Raw genomic sequence first — 19,659 nt, 5'->3', positions numbered from 1 at the left:
TCGGCGGTCGCACTGGTAAGAGTAGAGACTTATGGAAAATACAGGTTCACATGAGTCAGTAATTCAAACTTTAATGCATAAGAAGCCCTACTAGCTTATAGTTAGTTAAGCATGTCAAAAAACCTTATAAAACCCCACACAACAAACATCTATTACAATTTCAGTTTTTTAAAACTACTTTCAAGGTTTAAAAAAAGCAAGTATAAGCACATTATGCAAGTTCCTGGATGCAACTAAAGCTGAATCTGCTTTTATGTATGGACTAAAAGAGAATCAGTATGAGTGGTTTGTCTAAAGCAAGGCAAGCATACTCTAAATACTAGGCGAAGCAGAAAATACTAGGCTACGCCTTAAAACATACCACATTGTTTACTTTGTAGGTTCCTGGACTCTTATCTTCCATTTTGTTTTCGATCTTTAAAAAAGTGTATAAGAAATAGGGATTTGGTTAAAGAATCTGCAAATATATATATTTTTTTATTTAACCTTTATTTAACCAGGTAGGCAAGTTGAGAACAAGTTCTCATTTACAATTGCGATCTGGCCAAGATAAAGCAAAGCAGTTCAACACATTACATTTACATTTACATTTAAGTCATTTAGCAGACGCTCTTATCCAGAGCGACTTACAAATTGGTGCATTCACCTTATGATATCCAGTGGAACAACCACTTTACAATAGTGCATCTAACTATTTTAAGGGGGGGGTTAGAAGAATTACTTTATCCTATCCTAGGTATTCCTTAAAGAGGTGGGGTTTCAGGTGTCTCCGGAAGGTGGTGATTGACTCCGCTGACCTGGCGTCGTGAGGGGGTTTGTTCCACCATTGGGGTGCCAGAGCAGCGAACAGTTTTGACTGGGCTGAGCGGGAACTGTACTTCCTCAGAGGTAGGGAGGCGAGCAGGCCAGAGGTGGATGAACGCAGTGCCCTTGTTTGGGTGTAGGGCCTGATCAGAGCCTGAAGGTACGGAGGTGCCGTTCCCCTCACAGCTCCGTAGGCAAGCACCATGGTCTTGTAGCGGATGCGAGCTTCAACTGGAAGCCAGTGGAGAGAGCGGAGGAGCGGGGTGACGTGAGAGAACTTGGGAAAGTTGAACACCAGACGGGCTGCGGCGTTCTGGATGAGTTGTAGGGGTTTAATGGCACAGGCAGGGAGCCCAGCCAACAGCGAGTTGCAGTAATCCAGACGGGAGATGACAAGTGCCTGGATTAGGACCTGCGCCGCTTCCTGCGTGAGGCAGGGTCGTACTCTGCGAATGTTGTAGAGCATGAACCTACAGGAACGGGTCACCGCCTTGATGTTAGTTGAGAACGACAGGGTGTTGTCCAGGATCACGCCAAGGTTCTTAGCACTCTGGGAGGAGGACACAATGGAGTTGTCAACTGTGATGGCGAGATCATGGAACGGGCAGTCCTTCCCCGGGAGGAAGAGCAGCTCCGTCTTGCCGAGGTTCAGCTTGAGGTGGTGATCCGTCATCCACACTGATATGTCTGCCAGACATGCAGAGATGCGATTCACCACCTGGTTATCAGAGGGGGGAAAGGAGAAGATTAATTGTGTGTCGTCTGCATAGCAATGATAGGAGAGACCATGTGAGGATATGACAGAGCCAAGTGACTTGGTGTATAGCGAGAATAGGAGAGGGCCTAGAACAGAGCCCTGGGGGACACCAGTGGTGAGAGCACGTGGTGCGGAGACAGATTCTCGCCACGCCACCTGGTAGGAGCGACCTGTCAGGTAGGACGCAATCCAAGCGTGGGCCGCGCCGGAGATGCCCAGCTCGGAGAGGGTGGAGAGGAGGATCTGATGGTTCACAGTATCAAAGGCAGCCGATAGGTCTAGAAGGATGAGAGCAGAAGAGAGAGAGTTAGCTTTAGCAGTGCGGAGCGCCTCCGTGACACAGAGAAGAGCAGTCTCAGTTGAATGACTAGTCTTGAAACCTGACTGATTTGGATCAAGAAGGTCATTCTGAGAGAGATAGCAGGAGAGCTGTCCAAGGACGGCACGTTCAAGAGTTTTGGAGAGAAAAGAAAGAAGGGATACTGGTCTGTAGTTGTTGACATCGGAGGGATCGAGTGTAGGTTTTTCCAGAAGGGGTGCAACTCTCGCTCTCTTGAAGACGGAAGGGACGTAGCCAGCGGTCAAGGATGAGTTGATGAGCGAGGTGAGGTAAGGGAGAAGGTCTCCGGAAATGGTCTGGAGAAGAGAGGACAACACATACAACAACACAGAGTTACACATGGAGTAAAACAAACATACAGTCAATAATACAGTAGAAAAATAAGTCTATATACAATGTGAGCAAATGAGGTGAGATAAGGGAGGTAAACGTAAAAAAAGGCCATTGTGGCGAAGTAAATACAATATAGCAAGTACAACACTGTAGATCTGCAGTGGAAGAATGTGCAAAGTAGAAATAGAAATAATGGGGTGCAAAGGGGCCAAAGAAATAAATACAGTAGGGGAAGAGGTAGTTGTTTGGGCTAAATTATAGATGGGCTATGTACAGATGTAGTAATCTGTTAGCTGCTCTGACACCTGGTGCTTAAAGCTAGTGAGGGAGATAAGTGTTTCCAGTTTCAGAGATTTTTTTTATTTTTAATTTTATCCCCTTTTCTCCCCAATTTTTGTGGTATCCAATCGCTAGTAATTACTATCTTGTCTCATCGCTACAACTCCCGTACGGGCTCGGGAGAGACGAAGGTCGAAAGCCATGCGTCCTCCGAAGCACAACCCAACCAAGCCGCACTGCTTCTTAACACAGCGCGCCTCCAACCCGGAAGCCAGCCGCACCAATGTGTCGGAGGAAACACCGTGCACCCGCCCCCCTCGGTTAGCGCGCACTGCGCCCGGCCCGCCACAGGAGTCGCTGGAGCGCGATGAGACAAGGATATCCCTACCGGCCAAACCCTACCTAACCCGGACGACACTAAGCCAATTGCGTCGCCCCACAGACCTCCCGGTCGCGGCCGGCTGCGACAGAGCCTGGGCGCGAACCCAGAGACTCTGGTGGCGCAGCTAGCACTGCGATGCAGTGCTCTAGACCACTGCCCCACCCGGGAGGCCCCGAGTTTCAGAGATTTTTGAAGTTCGTTCCAGTCATTGGCAGCAGAGAACTGGAAGGAGAGGCGGCCAAAGGAGGAATTGGTTTTGGGGGTGACCAGAGAGATATACCTGCTGGAGCGCGTGCTACAGGTGGGTGCTGTTATGGTGACCAGCGAGCTGAGATAAGGGGGGACTTTACCTAGCAGGGTCTTGTAGATGACCTGGAGCCAGTGGGTTTGGCGACGAGTATGAAGCGAGGGCCAGCCAACGAGAGCGTACAGGTCGCAGTGGTGGGTAGTATATGGGGCTCTGGTGACAAAACGGATGGTACTGTGATAGACTGCATCCAATTTATTGAGTAGGGTATTGGAGGCTATTTTGTAAATGACATCGCCGAAGTCGAGGATCGGTAGGATGGTCAGTTTTAAGAGGGTATGTTTGGCAGCATGAGTGAAGGATTCTTTGTTGCAAAATAGGAAGCCAATTCTAGATTTAACTTTGGATTGGAGATGTTTGATGTGAGTCTGGAAGGAGAGTTTACAGTCTAACCAGACACCTAGGTATTTGTATTTGTATACGTATATATTTTTTCAAAACAGTAAATTGTCACATTTGTATTTGTATATATTTTTTCAAGACAGTAAATTGTCACAGTCCTACCAAATTTGACACTTTCCACAACCCTTATTCCTGTTGTGGTGTTTCACTCTTTTATGTGCAAAAAAAATAATAACTAGGAACCGCACCACGCCCTTCCCCCCACCCAAAACTAATGTCCATGGTTTTCAATAAAAAAATCTGGTCACTTATTTCTTAATTAGTTTATCATATTTCTTATTTTCATCTGAATTATTATTTCAGCCCAGATTTCTGAATATGTCTGCAATGTTATTACTGTTAGCTACATTTCCTTAGACAATTTGGGTTTGTAGCTTACACAATCAGTATCAGTGAGGTGTTAAGTGCAGCTACTTGAAAGGTCTGTACATGAGAGATGGAGTGGTGGATATGGCCATTTTTCACTGGGGAGACTTGCTGACACAAAAGTAGCTTGTGGCAGGTTAAGATTGGAAATTTGGACAGGTAACTAGTAACTAACGGATTACATTTAGAAAGTAACCCACCCAACCCTGGTAGTGAGAACCCAGCTGGCTGTATGGACGGGGACAGTATATCCCGAGAGAGCCATGTTTCCGTGAAACAGAGTATGTTACAATCCCTGATGTCTCTCTGGAAGGAGATCCTCGCCCTGAGCTAGTCTACTTTATTATCCAGACACTGAACATTTGCAAATAATATACTTGGAAGCGGTGGATGGTGTGCACGCCTCCTGACTCGGACTAGAAGTCCACTCCGAATACCTCTTCCCCGCCAGCTGTGTTTTGGAGCAGCCTCGGGAATAAATAAAATTCCTGGTCGTAATGCTGTTGAGTTACCGCCACTCTGAAACCAAAAGTTATTTCCGGCTGTATGTAATAACACAAAAATAATTCTGGCCTAATAATGTAAGGAATAACACACTGTAAATACTGCAAAGTTGCTTAGGAGCTAGAAGCAGAGCTGCCATATATGTATTCTATATATAGTCTAGCCATTTAGGATTATTCAAGATCCTGTTACTCTGCTGTGCCTGTTTCCCTGCCTGACACCATTTATCCTCATCGCAGTTACCGCTCTGTCTCTGGCTCCTGTCTCCTGTTCCACATCTCACCACCCAACTACCTTGCTCTGGATTTTACTCACCACCACTACCTTGGATTCCCCTCAGGACCTGTTTACCCTGTTCTACTCAGCCAACTCCAACCTCAGTCTCCACATCTGTTTTTTTTGCAACTCATCCGAGCTTCCCCGGATCTGCACTCCATATCTCCCTGTGTGACAATAAATATTTTGTTTCATTCATCCCTGTTTCCTCATCTGAGTCTGCTCCTGGGTTCCCCTGTGTCGCTCCGCTTTACATAAGTTGGAGTCATTAAAACTCGTTTTTCACGTGCACTTCACAAAATAGATGGCATCGTGAGGGGGGGAAATTATGTGGATATATTGAAGAAACATCAAGACATCAGTCAGGAAGTTAAAGCTTGGTCGCAATTGGGTATTCCAAATGGACAATAACCCCAAGCATACTTCCAAAGTTGTGGCAAAATGACTTAAAGACAACAAAGTCAAGGTATTGGATTGGCCATCACAAAGCCCTGATCTCAATCCTATAGAAAATATGTGGGCAGAACTGAAAAAGCGTGTGCGAGCAAGGAGGCCTACAAACCTGACTCATTTACACCAGCAATGTCAGGAGGAATGGGCCAAAATTCAGTCAACTTATTGTGAGAAGCTTTGGAAGGCCACCCAAAACTTTTGACCCAAGTTAAACAATTTAAAAGCAATGCTACCAAATACTAATTGAGTGTATGTAAACCCACTGGGAACGTGATGAAATAAATAAAAGCTGAAATAAATAATTCTCTCTACTATTATTGTGACATTTCACATTCTTAAAATAAAGTGGTGATCCTAACTGACCTAAGACAGGGAATTTTTACTAGGATTAAATGTCAGGAATTGTGAAAAACTGAGTTTAAATGTATTTGGCTAAGGTGTATGTTTTATTTTATTTATTTTACCGTTATTTTACCAGGTAAGTTGACTGAGAACACGTTCTCATTTGCAGCAACGACCTGGGGAATAGTTACAGGGGAGAGGAGGGGGATGAATGAGCCAATTGTAAACTGGGGATTATTAGGTGACCATGATGGTTTGAGGGCCAGATTGGGAATTTAGCCAGGACACCGGGGTTAACACCCCTACTCTTACGATAAGTGCCATGGGATCTTTAATGACCTCAGAGGGTCAGGACACCCGTTTAACGTCCCACCCGAAAGACGGCACCCTACACAGGGCAGTGTCCCCAATCACTGCCCTGGGGCATTGGGATATTTTTTAGACCAGAGGAAAGAGTGCCTCCTACTGGCCCTCCAACACCACTTCCAGCAGCATCTGGTCTCCCATCCAGGGACTGACCAGGACCAACCCTGCTTAGCTTCAGAAACAAGCCAGCAGTGGTATGCAGGGTGGTATGTAAACATCAGACTTCAACTGTACCTAGAAGTGCACACTATTCTTATTTTTTTAAAATGTATTTTAAAAGTAAAAGTAATATAGTCAACTATACAACTTCTACTACTACACTTTATATTATCCAATAATATATAATGAAAAACACTCAACATGAAGAATTAATTTAATTATATTTATTTCAAATATAGATTAGGTGGTCTTCCTTTTATAGCAGGAAGTAAAGGGACTGGACAAGGCTTTTCCTATAGCTGAAAACATCCTGGAAATGAGCGAACGCTTCCTTGGTTTCTTCTTGGTGGAGCATACACTCTCTGTTCGGCAGGATTCTTGATCATTGACAATTGCTGAAAAACATAATGTAAACATAACATTTTCTTTAACTGACCCTAGTTAGTGTGAAGAATTAGTATTGCATTATTATTATTTGAATTGTAATATTCTACATAATTTAGAAATGTAGGGCGGCAGGTAGCCTTAGCAGTCTCAATCCGCCTATTTAACACAGAAGTGTTACATAGGCCCCCCCAGGGTTTAGACTGTTTAGTGCCAAAAAGAAGGGGTTAAAAACACGCAAAAAATAGATATACATATAAATATATATATATATTCGTCAACTTTCTTATATCTCTCAGATTTAGGACAGACACTTCAATTCCATGTAGTGAATCTGTTATTCAATGTGTTTGTATGGGCTAATAGCAGTAAGGCCGATACAAACCCCTCGGTCTAGACAGGGCTTAGACTCTTGTGGGTTAAAAGCATAATCATTACAAAGGTGCAACTCGTGCTGGAGACAATAAAAGGCCACGCTAAAATGTGCAGTTTTGTCACACAACACAATGCCACAGATGTCTCAGAGACAGAGGCTGGGAAAAATAGGAGCAAGGAAAAACGCTGGTTGTCTAGTTTTGAGGGAGCGTGCAATTGGCATGCTGACTGCAGGAATGTCCACCAGAGCTGTGGCCAGAGAATTGAATGTTTATTTCTTTACCATAAGCCGCCTTCAATGTCGTTTTAGAGAATTTGGCCACGTATATGGCGTCGTGTTGGCTGTAGGGTTATGGTGTGGGCAGGCATAAGCTACGGACAACGAACACAATTGCATTTTATCAATGGCAATTTGAATGCACAGAGATACCGTCACGAGATCCTTAGGCCCACTGTCGTGCCATTCGTCCGCCGCCATCACCTCATGTTTCAGCATGATAATGCATGGCCCCATGTCGCAAGGCCTGCATACTCACCAGACATGTCACCAATTTAGCATGTTTGTGATGCTCTGGATTGACGTGTACAACAGCGTGTTCCAGTTCCCACCAATATTCAACAACTTCACACAGCTATTGAAGAGGAGTGAGACAACATTCCACAATCAACAGTCAACAGCCTGATCAACTATATGCGAAGGAGAAGTGTCCCGCTGCATGAGGCAAATGGTGATCACACCAGATACTGACTGGTTTTCTGATCCACGCCCCTACCTTTTTATAAGGTATCTGTGATGAACAGATGCATATCTGTATTCCCAGTCATGTGAAATCCATAGATAAGGGCCTAATGAACGTATTTCAATTGACTGATTTCCTTATATGAACTGTAACTCAATAAAATCTTTGAAATTGTTGCATGTTGCGTTTATATTTTCGTTCAGTACACATTTGAGTGTATTGACTTACCTGTTTCACTGACGACAGGGGTCTGGTTCTGGGAAGGTGTTGGAGTGCAGTGGTTCTTCTTGTTGACCTTCTTTGTACACTGGGTAACAAACAGTCATTTGTACAGTAGGAGAAATTGCACACAAAAGGTATCCGTGTTTACCATCATACTGTACGTAATGAATAAAAATCATCTTTATAATTTGTATTTTGATGACATCTGTACCTTTGGGTTAAGTCCACAGAGAGCGCTGAATCTTCCTCTCTTCTTGTCCTTTCTACCAGTTGTTGGAAGCCCAGAATTACCTACCTCGTCACTGCCAAGTGCATTGTGTGATGACAACTGGGTCATGGAGGGAGGTGAAGAGCTAGCCTCATTGCATTTAGTTAGTAGTTCCCTAGTTAATGATTTGACCAGGGCATCGTCAAATGCGTAATCCGTTGACTTCATTGCAACCTGGAGCATCTTCTCTGACCCGAATTCTTGAAGAAGCCCCTTGTAGACAGCCTTGAAAATCTTTTTGATTTTCAGATTCTGGGGGTAGGCTTGAGTTGGTTCAAGGCCTGAGGTGCCACAGAACTCAGACAGAATCCTCTTTGTGAGAACTCTTGATGTTTCACCAATGTCAGAGGATTCCCGTAATGTGATAGGGGTGATCATTGTCAGCAATCTAACAATCAGTAAAAGTACCAAAGAGGTGTAGTCATTGCTAGTGGAGTCAAATGATGCATGTGTATCAGAGTCCATGGCTGATGGAGTTGATGGATGACAGAGACACTAGACATCTCCATATCTTTGTTGTCCATCTTGGATTCCATCTCTCCTAAAACTTGAATATCCACAGTTCCACCGTTGTGTGTGCTGCTGCCAGACAGAGAGGGTCTAGGCAATGATTTGGCACTAGACTGACGGCTAGGGGTCAGGGGAGCCGGTCTGTCAGAGTCAAGTGTTCCAGCATCAGTTGGGGACAACCCATTGATTATGTTCATCAACTCTGATAATTCTTCTGATGAATTGGAGGCCACAGAACAGGTATCCATGACCTGATTGACCATTATATTGGTGAAAAGGCTCTTTGTGTCACAGTAAACCGGTGAGGAACTAATGGAGATGGCAGAAGAGCTCGGGATAAGCCGGCTTGTGTCCTGCAGAGAACCATCAGAGACGATAGTTTGACAGAAATCTGATCCTTGTGATGGTGGAGGAAGCCAGAAGACAATCTGCTGTAGCAGACGTTTTATTGACTCCTCAGCAAAGGAGTACACAAGGTCAGATGGAAACTCTCTGGATTCTTCAGAAGCATTCAATCCTGTCTTCAGCTTCAAAAGAATAGAGTCAGACACGCTCTTGCCAGCTCGCACAAAAAGAGCCTGGGGGGTGTTGTGACTTTTTATGAGCTCATAAACTTTGTCAGTGAGCTCATGTGAGAAGTTCTGAAGACTGTCCCTGGGGCTGAGTCTCGCAAGTCTTCTTGTAAAAGAAGTGACATCATCTGCAGTGGCTATGTGTTCCGTATCTTCTCTTGGAATGACCTCCATAACAGTGTCAACTATGGCAGAGATGGTTTGCCTTGTGTAATTTGTTGACCCTTGTGAATGAGTTGAGGAGTCACTCATATCAATGACCGAACTCCTAATGATAGGACAATAGCTTTCAACAGGCCACTCATTGGGGACTGGAGTCCCTGGAAGAGAATTTGTAAAATCACTCTGGGACCCTCTGGTCATGGCAGAGGTGATGGACAGGGAGGACTTTGAGGAGGATGGCCGGTGTATCTCGTGTCCATCAGTTCTCACCATGTCAACATCCTCCAACATGGAGCCCACGATGGAACGAGTCAAGAGGCCCTTCTCTGAGGTGCATTCCAGGTGAAGCTGGATGAGAGAATGCCAAGAGTGTGCAAAGCTGTCATTAAGGCAAAGGATGGCTACTTTGAAGAATCTCAAATATAAAATATATTTTGATTTGTTTAACACTTTTTTGGTATCTACATGATTCCATATGTGTTATTTCATAGTTTTAATGTCTTCACTATTATTCTACAATGTAGAAAATAGTAAAAATATAAGAAAACCCCTTTTGACTGGTAATATATATATATGGATGATTTACAAAGCCAGGCACATTTAACAATTAGGCTATTGATTATACACCTAATTAAGTTGGGTTTTCCTCTCTCCTCAATTTTCTTAGACAATTAGGCTAAGGCAAGGGCTGTGTCCCCGTCTCTGCTGCTGCTGCTGCTGCCTCTGCAGCATTGTTCTCAATCCCAATATGCTGGTTAACTATGCTATTATGCACATAGCAACATAGGGAAGGGCACCAATTCTACGGCGTACTGAAGATTATGTTTCAGAACCACAGACAGCGACCATATCCAACGCGGGAGAAAGCGCATTTGTTATAAAATAATATTTGATTTATTAGTGTTGCACCATTATTTTGACATAATATAACCGTATACATTTTCAGTATCACGTCTTAGCGTGATGGACTGTGCCATCCCTGTGGCCTCGGCAATGGATTAGTCAACTGAGACAGGCGCGAATCAGACAGGTGTCCATGTGCACCATGAAGAAAAAAAACTTTTGCGACTGCTCGACTTAAGAAATCCCAGTCAACTAACAGCCTATCGACCAAACTATCGACCAGTCGACCAAATGGGGTCAGCCCTAGATTTACTATTAGGAGATAAAAGGGTATTGTATGGGCTATAGACATGACAGATATCACAAATATCCACATCTCTGCTCAATCTATCCCCTTACCTTGACTGTATTTCTCTTCACGGCATCCTGCTCCATCTGAGGCAGGGGATCCTTCTTCACCTCTTCCTCATCTTCATCATTCTGATTATCAACAAAATCTCTCTCAGCTGCATCAGTATCAGTGCTCTGTTCAACTGTGGACCTGTTGGCACTGGTCCTCCTCTTGGTCTAAAAAGACAATACAGTCAATGACATGCTGTATGTTGCCGTTGCTGTACAGGCCTTTGAGAAGAGCTACAGTAAACAATTGGTGACTGAATATTAAGAGATGAAAGTCTGTTGTAAGGACAATTTACCCTTCAACCTCACAACAACATGTTGTATGGCATATTGGACATGTTTAGAGTGTGGACAGGTAAGACCCCAGATTTCCCTTTCTCTCTTCAATCTATTCTCTCACCTTAACTTTTCTCCTTGTCACAGCCTTCAGCTCGATCTGAGGCAGGGGATCCTTCACTTCAATATCTTCTGGATAGTTTAAACCCAGGATATCATTCTTCATTTTCTGGACTTGACCTCCCAAACTTTGATGATCACATGGATCATCTTCGTTTAAACTCTGATTGGAACAAATTAGACCATTATTTAACAATATACCACAGCTAAGAGCTGTTCGTACGCACGACACAACGCAGAGTTATTATAAACTGGTTACCAACTTAATTAGAAGAGTAAAGATATTTGTTTTGTCATACCCGTGGTATACGCTCTGATATACCACAGCTTTCAGCCAATCAGCATTCAGGGCTCGAACCACCCAGTTTATAATGGCCAGTATACTATGGCTAAGCGCTGTTCTTAGGCAAAACTTTCTGGATACAGCCCTTAGCCATGGTAAATTCATTTTTTGCTAACGGTTGTATTCATTTTGGGATCTATCGCATCCCACAGCTGTCCCAGACTATGTTTGGAATATTTATATCTCACACAGAATAGGTCAATTTTTGTACTATGGGGATAGTAGATTGACATAGGCTAATGCATTTGCTGTTCATTAGGCCTACTCATTTTGTTGGCTGATGAAAAGTAAATGTGGACAGTTCTTCCAATAGTGGTTCCAAATGTGGTTCCTGCCACAGCATTAAAAAAAGACGGCGCAGCGGTTCCTGCACCACTGCATAGGCCTTCTCTGTTAACAATTCATAGGCTTACCTTATTATCCTCCATGGTTAAAGTCTATAGCTGGAGCCTATGTTCCCATCATGTAAAACTTTACCAAGTGATTACCAAAGAGGTAAACTAGCGCATTTTATACGGTAACTCAGCCAACGTCATAATGTGAATAAACTTTTACTTCAGGGATGATCTGTCAATCAATGCGATCAGCGACGCAATACTGGAATCCCATACCACTAAAAAGACCACTCGAAACAATAAATACTGGTGTAATAGCTACGTTTCCGTTTTTCTGTACAATAATGTGATGAGACAACAAATAAATAAGTAAATGTAACAGTTGTTAAAGTACTGTGTGAATTTAACCAGGTTCATATAATATTATGTCATGTTGAATTGTTATTATGCACGCCTGCATCCTGGGAGGAGGGGGGTGTGTACTTACGTTATGTCCTGCGTGCTCAAATCATTTCGATGCACTATGATAGGCTTTTTCTGTCGTCTTCAGAAAAGTTTGATTTTTTAAGCACAATGTCATACACACAGTGTTTTGTTCATGAATAATGTTGTATATTTAGAGGTTACTCATACGTGGATGGTATTGTTAAGATGCACTTGTAGTTGTACTTTTTAGGATGATATCAACATTCTGAATTCAACACGTGGTTAATAGCTAGCTAAGGTATTAGCATGTGTATGTGTGAACGATGGCTAGCTCCTCGAATGATCCCAGTCCCTTGTATTGTGCATCCGTTGTAGAAAGAGGCGACGATTCGCAGAACATATGTGCTCTACACATGTTTGATTTTCTTTTGGATGCAGGTATGTGGTTTTATCTATGTAAAATATGTTATGTTTAATAAGGAGAGGCTGTACTAAATGTATTCAAAAATCATCTTGATGCACTATGAGAGGAAGAGGCGACGATTCGCAGAACATATGTGCTCTACACATGTTTTCTTTTCTTTTGGATGCAGAGTGAATTCTGCTTGATTAAAACTATCTGATCTCCAAAGTCCACTTCTATAGTCTCAATCAACCACACACAACGCAGAGTTACAGCGGTGCAGTACAGCACCGGTTACATAAACAACAGCCGGCAACAATGATGAGCAATACATAACATTGTAAATGGCATGGATGCAAACTGGATCCCTGGCTAGCTACTGTGGCTAGCTAGCTAGCGCGTTAGCTAACTTGATACTGTATAGCTACAACACAAGTATTCTAATCTTGAGAGAAACGTAACGTTGGCTATTGTTGTCTGTGGTCCTGTAGCTCAGTTGGTACAGCATGGCGCTTGCATCGCAAGAATTATGGGTTCGATTCCCGGGAGCACCCATACGTAAAATGTATACGTGCATTGGCCATTGCTTTGTCGCGCAACGAACCATTGTTTATACAGACGACTCGTTGAGTAAGCTTCCGTACGTAGTCAGGCGTCCTTGAACAACCAACTCAAACGAAAATAACGATTCCACTTAACAGCGGCATATTCAGTATCTCTAGGAGTGATACTTAGCTGGACGAAGCAAGCATGATCGTAGCGAAGTCGCGTTGGGTAAAAGTTATTGCTAAAAGTCTTATACACAGAATCCGGGCAGGGGTGGAAAAGATACCCAATTGTCATACATGACAGTCATTTTCTATTAAGGTATCTTTACTTTTACTCAAGTTAAAGTCACCCAGTAAAATACTAGAGTAATAGTCTAAAAGTATTTGGTTTTAAATATACTTAAGTATCAAAAATGTAATTGGATAAAATATACTTATAATATAAACCTATAAATGATTTCAAATCCCTTATATTAAGCAAACCAGACGGCACCATATTGTTGTTTTTTAAATGTATGGATAGCCAGGGGCTCCAACACTAACATAATTGACAAATTAAGCAGATATACATTAGAATGTTGGATTAGAACATTGTGCAAGGTTATTGTCCATTGTGCCAATGAAGCTGTTCTTATGCTACACCCTCGGAGTGTGGTGTCAGGAAAATAACCTCACGCTCAATGTCAACAAAACAAAGGAGATGATCATGGACTTCAGGAAACAGCAGAGGGAGCACCCCCCTATCCACATCAACAGGACAGTAGTGGAGAAGTGGAAAGTTTTAAGTTCCTTGGCGTACACATCACGGACAAATTGAAATGGTCCACTCACACAGACTGCATGGTGAAGAAGGCACAACAGGGCCTCTTCAACCTCAGGAGGCTGAAGAAATTTGTCTTGTCACCAAAAACGGTCACAAAATTGTACAGATGCACAATCAAGAGCATTCTGTCAGGCTGTATCACCACCTGGTACAGCAACTGCACAACGCATCACCGGGGGAAAACTACCTGCCCTCCAGGACACTTACACCACCCGATGTCACAGGAAGCCAAAAAAGATCATCAAGGACAACAACCACCCGAGCCACTGCCTGTTCACACTGCTATCATCCAGAAGGCGAGGTCAGTACAGGTGCATCAAAGCTGGGACCGAGAGACTGAAAAACAGCTTCTATCTCAAGGCCATCAGACTGTTAAACAGTCATCACTAACATTGAGTGGCTGCTTCCAACATACTGACTCAATCTCTAGCCACTTTAATACTTAAAAATTGGATGTAATAAATGCATCACTAGTCACTTTAAACAATGCCGCTTTATATAATGTTTACACACCCTACATCACTCATCTCATATGTATATACTGTACTCTATACCATTTACTGCATCTTGCCTATGCCGTTTGGCCATTGCTCATCCATATATTTATATGTACATATTCTTATTCATTCCTTTACACTTGTGTGTATAAGGTAGTTGTTGTGAAATTGTTAGCTTACTTGTTAGATATTACTGCACGGTCGGAACTAGAAGCACAAGCATTTCGCTACACTCGCATTAACATCTGCTAAACATGTGTATGTGATTTGATTTGATTGAATGTTTTCCCCATAAAACCTACCACTGCTTTGATTTCTAATTTCATCAGTATTGGTTTATGCTGTGTTAAAATGTGTGTTTAAGCAATAAACAAATTAAAAAAGAAAAACTCTGGTTGTAAACTGACTGCAGTAGCTATGTTTTTGGTATCGCTCATGTCATACTGCGTGTCATTCCTCAACTGTCTGGATTTTACATTCATATTGGACCTCCACAAAACTGACACACTAAATCAACAAACTGTTCTTGTACGTATTCAAGTAGCGATTCATAACATACAAATACAATCAGTACATGGCTTTCCATTCATTTCTTAAACTCATTGGAAATGAAATGGAATTCAACTATGCTATAATCCCACTGAATCATGAATAACCCTCATTCAGATGATTTTATATGGTCCTTTACACACACCAGCTCCGTGGGAATATTGGATCCTGGCTAAAGGCACAAGTTCATTCAAAAAGTGTGAGACATCTAGGATGAGTTTTTGACAATATTAATAATGTCACCTGCCATATGTTTATGTACATGTGCAACTGGTTTCCTCCTATTTTCAGACTACTGATGCCAGACTAGTGTTTATCATGTGGCCACAGATACTCCCCTATTCTATCAGTGGTTCCAGATCTACAACAGACAACTGTGTGCGCATAGCAGACAGTATTGACCAATAGAGAAGTAAAATTCCATTGTTATGAGAAAATCGTAATACAAAAAAAGAACACTAGACCAAAAATATACACCTTTTTTTTAAAAGTGTCTTGTGCCTACCCAAACAAAGTACAATAAAATGAAATTGAAATGAAAACTAAATGGCATATGCAGTAGGGTTGATAAAGGTCAAGATAAGTTTGACTGGGACTAGTGGAAGCGTAGGATGTTTGGTAACACTTGGCATCCTAAACTTGTTTACATGTGACAAAGTAGGCTACAGGACCATATAGTGCTTCTACCCAAGTGGTAGCCCATCATGTCTTTAGGAGCTACAGTCTGTTTCATTTTTTCCAACCAGGCATTAACCAAGACAAATAGCTAGAATGTTATGGAGTGATATTAGTGCCAACATAAACTATATTTCAGATTCAACATCATTTCGCTCCATAGACTCTAGTGTGCCTGGTTTGGCCAAAGATTACTACACATTGTGGCCCTCCAGGAAAAATACCAAACTGCTAAACTACTACATTGAATTATATTAAGTATTGGTACTTGATATCATGAAATATATTTACTTTATACAGTACATAAATATACAATGTACATGTAGCAGCATATGTATAATAATATCACTTTATATTGCACACCAATGTCACAAAGATTCAATCAGATTCTGCACTTCGATTTGGGACTCACTCTCTCACACACACACACACACACACACACACACACACACACACACACACACACACACACACACTTGGTGAGGGAAAGACTAGAGGACGAAAGAGGAAAGATACAGCAAAAATAAGCAACACCGTCACCAAATCACACAACAAAAGGTCAAGCAAAACACTTACAGTAAAACAAAAGAGTATAAAAAATGTCAAACACATTTAATCAAACACACAGTTCAGAAATAAAGTCATCATACAAAGTCGACAAAAGTCACTCCATAAAGTGTTTATCCCACCAAAGAAACAGCAGTCTAATAGAGAGGATACAAAAGCAGCGTGGCGCCATCAACTGGCTTGGATGTCTACACTACAGCAGGCCGCCCAGGTTGTTCTCTGCTGTCTCGTTGTCCTTCTTGGGGGCCTCTTGTGGGTTGTACTTGTTTTGATAGTCCTGGAGGATGGTGACCATGTCGTGATGGACAAAATGCAAGACCTCTTCCATTGGGGTCTTATCCCACCTACCGGAAAGATAATGAGCAGTGTGACTGACTGGGGTTGGACTGGCCTACAAAGGTATTCGTTTTGGGAACTAACACGACTCTTCAGGTGTGAAAATGCTATAGGGTACAGTTCAAATAAATCCCTCATGGTTGACCATAAGTGTTATTTTGAGTGGGAGTACATTGTAGACTGTCACACAAGTATATGATACAGTCTCTCATCCACCCACACCTACCTACCCACCCAAAACACACACACAGATAAGACAGACAGACAAAGTGGTCATACCTATCAATGGGAACAGGGTTCACTTTGCACGCCTCCAAGAGGAAGCGCACCACCTCTGCATGTCCTGAAAGCAGAGCAGATGACAGGGTTATTTAAGAAACAAACACACACTCCTACACACTTTCTCTCTCACACACTGCAGCAAAGACGTCGAACACTACACAGTGCAGTTACCGAGGGACAACAAATTAACCCTACGACACAGAGGGGGTCTGCCAAACACTCCCAGAGGACCCTGACACACACACAATCTGTCCCTGTGTGTGACAGGAAAAGGAGGCTGTGAGAAGTACCTTCTGCTGCAGCCACATGTAAAGCCGTCCTGGAGTCATAGTCCCTCTGCTCCATGTCCATGGAGGACAGAGCAAATCTGCAGACAGACAGAAACAGGTCAGCAGTGTCACGAGATGGACGATAACTGCCAAAGAAAGAACACGGAAGTAAGTCAGAGATGCAAAAGATGATTTATCACTATGAAGATCTAATCATTCCATTGTCATGAAATTAACATGATAAAAAAATATATATAATTTGCATATCATGGACAGCAGGACTTTAGTGCCGTTGTAAACACTGAGGGACAGTCATTATGTTTGGTGTTTCTGGGAATTTGAGAGTTGCATACTTGACCTCCTTAGTGCTGAGACGTTTCCGGTGTAGGCGGCAAACAGGAGGTTGATGACAGACTTGACCTGGAGCGAAAAAAAGAAAGCAGTTTGTGGAACCAGGCAACACACACAGGCAGCCAGGGGGTGTGTGGGGGACATGTGCCAGCTAAAGGAGAAGCAGAGTCAAACCCATCAAATCAGGACTTCTGGATACCAATAAACTCCTAACAAAACCCCAAGGCAATGGCAGTACTACTTAAATTATGTGAATCTGAAAATTATACGGCAGATTGAGGGATTTCTCGTTTACTGTAATAACCTGAAGTAAAATACTATAGCGAGCCACACATGAAGTCAGCAATAACTAGGAAACTAAATGAGAAAAAGTAAGAAAACTATAGTAAAAAAAATATTGGCATCACTAAGTAGAGCTGAAAGGAATAATGCTAAGAATACAGTTGTAGTGCATTGTAAGACTTGCCAGAAGTTCTTATTACCCCTTTATAATGTCTAAGCAGGGGATATTGCCAGCTTCCTTAGCCAATGTTTTCTATTTTAAAGTGCACCCAGTCATGTTTGAGGAGCTACCAGTATCGATTACAGACCAAATACTATGGTTGGATTCTGGCAGTGGGTTTTTAAAGAGTTGATTGGAGAAGTACAGGTAGAGATGAACATATTGGGTGTAACACTATGGCACTAGCATAGAAATAGAGTGATGGATTACAATTTGAGCTTATTCTCTTTTGGTCCGTTCACAATACACTTACTTGAAGTTCCCATGCTTTAACAGACTACGTGTGCGTTTTATGGGAGGGAAAGCAGTCTAAATTGAGGGCCTTCCTGTATGGCAAAGTTATTGGTCTGCAGTAACCTTCTCTAATCTAATCTGACAATTAACCACTAGGGGGCGCTGAAACATTACTGAAGGGATAGTGACATTGCCTTGAGTAAATTCTCTGTTTTTCCAATTGGGTGTTGGTGGTGGTATTGTGGGTGGAGCTCAAAAGCTTCAAAGACATTGTTATGTGAACCTCTGTTTGGACCGGAATTAGATGCTTTATATATCAACTGTACTGGAGCTAATGAAAATAGTGAATTAATAACAAAAACAGTAAACAGTGCTGGGGAATCAAAAGCATAAAACCCGTGCTTCACATTCACAACAAACGAGTAAAAACGAATCAATGAATACATTTCTCAATTAATGACAATATGGAGTTATTACCAGTTGAGAAATGTTTTACTTGGGGAAGAACAGTTGTGCAGTATAACATATCTGATGCATTTTGATGAGGCTGCACAATGCTTTCCAATGCAGAGACACAACTGCCCAGAATAGAATATAAAGGAGCTCCACATCACAGTAGAACACACATCAGAACAGAATGAAGCAGGGCAAAACTCAGCATAGACCTAAGTTGCATAGAGCAGAACTGAACACAGTAGAATAGAGTAGAGCACAGGCATTTAGCAGATCAGTTGCACACAACTCGGGAGCAGAACAGAACTAGCTAGATCAGAAAATAACATATACGAAATGAGATAGCAGTAGAGCAGAGAGGTCCGGGAGGACCACATGAAACACTCACCTACAGCTCTTAACCATCACTGGGCTGCATTCAGCAGGGCACAACATTGTGAAACGTTCAGGTAGGAATATATTGTGTAGAACAAATATGCCACTCTGACATGTAGAATAAGAAATCATGTCAGCTCTGTTCCTACAGAAAATGGCTCTGCTCTATATACCAATGTTGTCATGGTGTCTTTAAATAATCTTTCCACATCTGTGATCAAATTAACACAATGGTGTTGTGCTCACATCTTCACGTCTAGATACATGTTGGTGCAAGACGAGGGGATGTTGTATAATTTACCAGTCAGATTTGGATCGAACCGTTCTGGATGAAACAGCACTGAGTAATACTGCAGTGAATCTCACACCCAATTCCATCTCTGAGATTTTTGCTGTGGATTAAGCCCTCACTGTGTGTCTCTTTTCTGCTATCTCCTGAATCCTCACCCCCAATCCCCATCTAAAAAAAAGACTTCAAATCAAGGAGAGAGACAGAGAAAAGGTAGTGACAGAGAGGTAGTGACTGGTTCTCAAAGAGAGTGAGAGTCCTCATGGTGTGGTACAGCCTAAGTGCAGAGAAACTGAAGCAAAACAAAAAGGGAGCAACCTTTATCAACCCACAGACACACAGTCATAAACATACATGGGCTATGTAGGCTAGTTAGGATAAAACACATGCAAACCCACCCAATGTGGGGCTGAGAATATCTGAAACACTTTGTTCACACGGGGTCAGGGAGTTCAAAACAA

General features: G+C 42.5%; 2 protein-coding genes across 5 annotated transcripts; both read right to left on the bottom strand.

The window, feature by feature from the left end:
* Positions 1 to 6,279: 6,279 nt before the first annotated feature.
* On the bottom strand, positions 6,280 to 11,831 carry LOC129849782 (uncharacterized). Its single transcript, XM_055916543.1, has 6 exons — positions 11,698 to 11,831; positions 10,946 to 11,104; positions 10,546 to 10,713; positions 8,003 to 9,651; positions 7,798 to 7,876; positions 6,280 to 6,465 (listed from the first exon to the last, which is right to left on the bottom strand). Exons 1-4 carry the CDS (start codon positions 11,710 to 11,712, stop codon positions 8,455 to 8,457), a joined length of 1,539 nt encoding a protein of 512 aa, XP_055772518.1. The 5' UTR covers positions 11,713 to 11,831; the 3' UTR covers positions 6,280 to 6,465; positions 7,798 to 7,876; positions 8,003 to 8,454.
* A 3,504-nt stretch (positions 11,832 to 15,335) lies between these two features.
* On the bottom strand, positions 15,336 to 18,906 carry LOC129849783 (glutaminase kidney isoform, mitochondrial-like). 4 transcript variants are annotated; one of them, XM_055916544.1, is made up of 4 exons: positions 17,353 to 18,906; positions 17,016 to 17,140; positions 16,723 to 16,786; positions 15,336 to 16,451 (listed from the first exon to the last, which is right to left on the bottom strand). In XM_055916544.1, exons 1-4 carry the CDS (start codon positions 17,487 to 17,489, stop codon positions 16,301 to 16,303), a joined length of 477 nt encoding a protein of 158 aa, XP_055772519.1. In that variant the 5' UTR covers positions 17,490 to 18,906; the 3' UTR covers positions 15,336 to 16,300. The 4 variants fall into 4 exon arrangements, with proteins under 4 accessions (XP_055772519.1, XP_055772520.1, XP_055772522.1 ...); XM_055916545.1 differs by having other exon boundaries at positions 17,016 to 17,092; positions 17,353 to 18,905; XM_055916547.1 differs by having other exon boundaries at positions 17,016 to 17,092; positions 17,348 to 18,899.
* Between the last annotated feature and the right edge of the window lie 753 nt (positions 18,907 to 19,659).

This window comes from Salvelinus fontinalis, unplaced genomic scaffold (genome assembly GCF_029448725.1).
Source record: "Salvelinus fontinalis isolate EN_2023a unplaced genomic scaffold, ASM2944872v1 scaffold_1684, whole genome shotgun sequence".
Classification (NCBI taxonomy): domain Eukaryota; kingdom Metazoa; phylum Chordata; class Actinopteri; order Salmoniformes; family Salmonidae; genus Salvelinus; species Salvelinus fontinalis.
The sequence above is the reverse complement of the archived record's forward strand: the minus strand, read 5'-3'. Positions and strand labels throughout refer to the sequence as shown.

Bases quoted from the DNA above. Each gene is read 5' to 3' on its own strand.
- LOC129849783 (XM_055916544.1), bottom strand. From the start codon at position 17,489: ATGTCCCCCACACACCCCCTGGCTGCCTGTGTGTGTTGCCTGGTTCCA. The intron at 17,141-17,352 runs GTCAAGTATGCA...TTTCTTTGGCAG, and splicing joins AACGTCTCAGCACTAAGGAG to TTATCGTCCATCTCGTGACA. The intron at 16,787-17,015 runs GTACTTCTCACA...CTCTGCTTTCAG, and splicing joins ACATGTGGCTGCAGCAGAAG to GACATGCAGAGGTGGTGCGC.
- LOC129849782 (XM_055916543.1), bottom strand. The intron at 10,714-10,945 runs GTGAGAGAATAG...TTGTCTTTTTAG, and splicing joins TGACAAGGAGAAAAGTTAAG to ACCAAGAGGAGGACCAGTGC. The intron at 9,652-10,545 runs GTAAGGGGATAG...TCTCTCATCCAG, and splicing joins TGAAGAGAAATACAGTCAAG to CTTCACCTGGAATGCACCTC.